General features: G+C 34.2%; 1 protein-coding gene across 1 annotated transcript; it reads left to right on the top strand.

Moving 5' to 3' along the window:
• Window positions 1-3,432: 3,432 nt before the first annotated feature.
• Window positions 3,433-4,347, top strand: LOC146073462 (putative olfactory receptor 2B3). The gene has a single exon (XM_083180643.1). It carries the CDS (start codon window positions 3,433-3,435, stop codon window positions 4,345-4,347), a length of 915 nt encoding a protein of 304 aa, XP_083036769.1.
• The last annotated feature ends 287 nt before the right edge of the window (window positions 4,348-4,634 follow it).

A 4,634-nucleotide genomic window follows, 5' to 3' on the forward strand; every position in this document is an offset into this window, starting at 1 on the left:
AGCTGGCAATTTACAATCAAATATCATCAATTACAGATTCTCTTTATTTTTACAAACCATTCAAGCTACAACTTTTAGATGATGTTGAATATATTTGGTTATTTATAAAATATTACAAATATTTTTAACAAAATAAAGTAGCCTTGTACAGTAATATACTGTATACAGTAATGTAAAGATATATCTGTATAGCACAAGTTACTGTATATTAGTGTTTAATAAACTGAACACATCCGCCTTTAGCACAGCAAGGGTTATAAAACCTCATACAATTGTAGCAGGATCTGTAGTTCAAAATGTAGATGTAGCATTTGGAGGTTGTCCTGTGTCAGACGACAAATTCATTGTACTATGTTATGTGGCCGGTCCGTTTGCTATCTCTCGTAATCAGGGGCAGTATGTACAGCGCGTAATTATTTTATTGGTTGACTCAGGGAATACCAGCCTAGATAAAGAGTGCAGAAAAAAACAAAGAAGATACTCTCATTTAAATATGATGCACTTAGGCCAAAATAAAAGTTAGATCTTTACCATATATACTGTAGATTTTAATTGCAAGCGAGATTCACCAAAGACACTATCTAATTATCTGAATGTGATTGCAGACTACTACCTGGCTTGTATTTTGCAATTACTGTATATAGCAGCATAAGGCTCCACAAAATGTAAATGTATATAAAGTAGTCTTGTACAGTCTTGTATAATTGTATAATTGTAGCAGTCTTTACAAACTAGGGTAATGACCAAATTATTACATAATATTAAATGCGGCAAAGACAGAGGTTCTGGGGGATCAGAGAGACCTAACACGTGTTTCACCTTACTAAGAAGGCTTTTTCAAAGTGACTTGGTTGTCTCAGATAGCACCCCCACCTAACTAACAAATTGGTATAAAAGGTGGACCCATAAAAACCTATATCTACGGTTTAAAGAAAAGTATTGTGCAGACCTAACTCCCCCTGTTTTGCGTTTTTACTAAATACCGTTTCAGAGCCATTCTCACTGCATAAAAAACGGCTCTGAAACGTGTAGGACTCTGCTTTTTAAACGTGTTGAAATACCGGTTATCTTTAACCAGTAAATCAACTCCGACACTTTCCCACTGCAGCCTTAAACGTTTTGAAATGGGAAAAAAACGGCAATATACCGTTTAACAAGTGCAGTGTGAAAGGGGTATTATTCACTTAAACCTAATTAAATAGCAACTGTAGAATTCTAAGTGTGTTATCCAGCTGCATATAAGATTTTTTTTTTTTTACAATTATGTTATACAAGCTGGCAATTTACAATCAAATATCATCAATTACAGATTCTCTTTATTTTTACAAACCATTCAAGCTACAACTTTTAGATGATGTTGAATATATTTGGTTATTTATAAAATATTACAAATATTTTTAACAAAATAAAGTAGCCTTGTACAGTAATATACTGTATACAGTAATGTAAAGATATATCTGTATAGCACAAGTTACTGTATATTAGTGTTTAATAAACTGAACACATCCGCCTTTAGCACAGCAAGGGTTATAAAACCTCATACAATTGTAGCAGGATCTGTAGTTCAAAATGTAGATGTAGCATTTGGAGGTTGTCCTGTGTCAGACGACAAATTCATTGTACTATGTTATGTGGCCGGTCCGTTTGCTATCTCTCGTAATCAGGGGCAGTATGTACAGCGCGTAATTATTTTATTGGTTGACTCAGGGAATACCAGCCTAGATAAAGAGTGCAGAAAAAAACAAAGAAGATACTCTCATTTAAATATGATGCACTTAGGCCAAAATAAAAGTTAGATCTTTACCATATATACTGTAGATTTTAATTGCAAGCGAGATTCACCAAAGACACTATCTAATTATCTGAATGTGATTGCAGACTACTACCTGGCTTGTATTTTGCAATTACTGTATATAGCAGCATAAGGCTCCACAAAATGTAAATGTATATAAAGTAGTCTTGTACAGTCTTGTATAATTGTATAATTGTAGCAGTCTTTACAAACTAGGGTAATGACCAAATTATTACATAATATTAAATGCGGCAAAGACAGAGGTTCTGGGGGATCAGAGAGACCTAACACGTGTTTCACCTTACTAAGAAGGCTTTTTCAAAGTGACTTGGTTGTCTCAGATAGCACCCCCACCTAACTAACAAATTGGTATAAAAGGTGGACCCATAAAAACCTATATCTACGGTTTAAAGAAAAGTATTGTGCAGACCTAACTCCCCCTGTTTTGCGTTTTTACTAAATACCGTTTCAGAGCCATTCTCACTGCATAAAAAACGGCTCTGAAACGTGTAGGACTCTGCTTTTTAAACGTGTTGAAATACCGGTTATCTTTAACCAGTAAATCAACTCCGACACTTTCCCACTGCAGCCTTAAACGTTTTGAAATGGGAAAAAAACGGCAATATACCGTTTAACAAGTGCAGTGTGAAAGGGGTATTATTTAAAATATTGCTGATGTTTCTTTATGTTTTCTCCCTATCTATATTTCTGTTTTTTTTTTATTAAAAATCAATAACTTTGACAGAGTACATTTGTAAATGTTTTAACTGAAGTGTTAACATTATGTAGTTATTTTAATATGACTCCCACACTAAAAGGCAAGCAGTTTACAATCAAACCAGTTACAAACCAATTTCCCTAAAACTAAAAATAATAGTAATAATAATAGTAGTAGTAGTAGTAGTAGTAGTAGTAGTAATAATAATAATAATAATAATAATAATAATAATAATAGTAGTAGTAATAATAATAGTAGTAATAAGTAGTACAGTAGTATTATTGTAATCATCATTATTATTATTATTATTATTAGGTGGTGCAAAATACATTTAGACAACAATATGAAAACAATGTTAAGGAATATCTTTTATTTAAACATTTCTGCAACAAATCAAAGTATTCTTGTACACTAATGAAAAGTCAATAATAATAATACTAATAATAATAATAATAATAATAATAATAATAATTGAAGCAAAGTTCATATAACTAATACTGCAAGGAAAATTGTCAAAAAAGTATAGATCGCTTTATAAATACACATGTGTTAAATACATTTTGACCACAGTATATCAAAAACAGGAAGATAAATCTTTTTATCTGCAGACTTGTACAGTTCTGCCTATTATCCCTAATCATATTAATCTATGAAAACATAATTATCTATCTATCCATTTATTTTTTGATCGATCTACACAATGATCGTTTTAATATTTAGTTTTCATGTTGTTATAGAGACAGAGGGTTCGTTTCGTGGGAAGACAATAGCACAGATTACAGGTCTTGTAAAATCCAAATTCCCTCCATGTTTATATCTTCCTAAATACCTATTACTATGAGAACATCAAAACTTTCATTAGAAAGTTCTTCTACACTGCTGATCAAAGTGGAGTTTCCCGTACCTCCCCCAAGAAATCTACATGAACAATATCACCTCAGTCGTACTTGTCGGGTTTTCAAATCTTCAAAACTTTCAAATTCCTCTGTTCTTGCTCCTGCTCATAATTTACTCCGTGACCATCTCTGGAAACCTCCTAATCATGGTTTTATTTCTGCTGAGCAGCAACCTTCACACCCCCATGTACTTCTTCATTACACAGCTATCATTATATGACATCATACTGACCACTGATATTCTCCCCAACTTGCTGCACATTGTTCTGTATAATGGCTGCACCATGTCACTTATTGGCTGCATCACTCAGTTTATATTCTTTGCTGCTGCAGAGTCCTCCGAGTGTCTTCTTCTGTCGGTGATGTCCTATGATCGCTATCTGGCCATCTGTGACCCATTGCACTATCATTCTATAATAAATCCAAGGTTTTGTGTGAAATCTATGACTATAATTTGGATGATGAGTTTTATAATGATAATAACTGATTTGCAATCTATGTGTAATTTGCATTTCTGTGGGCCAAACGTCATTGACCATTTCTACTGTGACATTGAACCCATATTGCAGCTTTCCTGCTCTGATACCTACATAATTCATATTCAGACTTTGGTGATGGCAATTTTAGCTATTATGGTGCAATTCATAATAATTGTGATGTCATATGTATATATTGTGTTTACTGTTCTGAAGATACCATCGTTTACTGGAAGACAGAAGGCCTTCTCCACCTGCAGCTCCCATCTGATGGTGGTTTCCATATTTTATGGAACACTAATCATCGTTTATGTGTTACCTACAAAGCAGTTCTGGATACTCAGCAAGACCATGTCTCTGTTTTACACTGTGATAACCCCTTTGCTAAATCCCATAATATATACTTTCAGAAACAATGATTTTAAGAAAGCCTTTGTTCAAATAAAATACTTACAATTTTACTAGGAATTATAATAAATATTAAAAGTACAAATTAAACAAATGTCACTATTGTGAGTTCAAATGAGTGCAATGATGTCTTAAACCAGAGAAGGCCCAAAAAGTTCATGTTTTCCAGACCGTCAAGCTGGTGCACAGGTGTAGTCATTACTCTCACATTTCCCAGGCCCTCCAGCTGGTGCACATGTGTAGTGCACAGTCCACTTCTGTAGAGGAGGGGAGCTGTCACTGGCCGTGATGCCGCTCCCCTCTGCTGCCACCACTGCTGGTCCCCGCCACCAGGGCACGCTGGT

Source organism: Crinia signifera, chromosome 4 (assembly GCF_055691185.1).
Source record: "Crinia signifera chromosome 4, ASM5569118v1, whole genome shotgun sequence".
NCBI lineage: Eukaryota > Metazoa > Chordata > Amphibia > Anura > Myobatrachidae > Crinia > Crinia signifera.

Bases quoted from the DNA above. Each gene is read 5' to 3' on its own strand.
- LOC146073462 (XM_083180643.1), top strand. From the start codon at position 3,433: ATGAACAATATCACCTCAGTCGTACTTGTCGGGTTTTCAAATCTTCAA.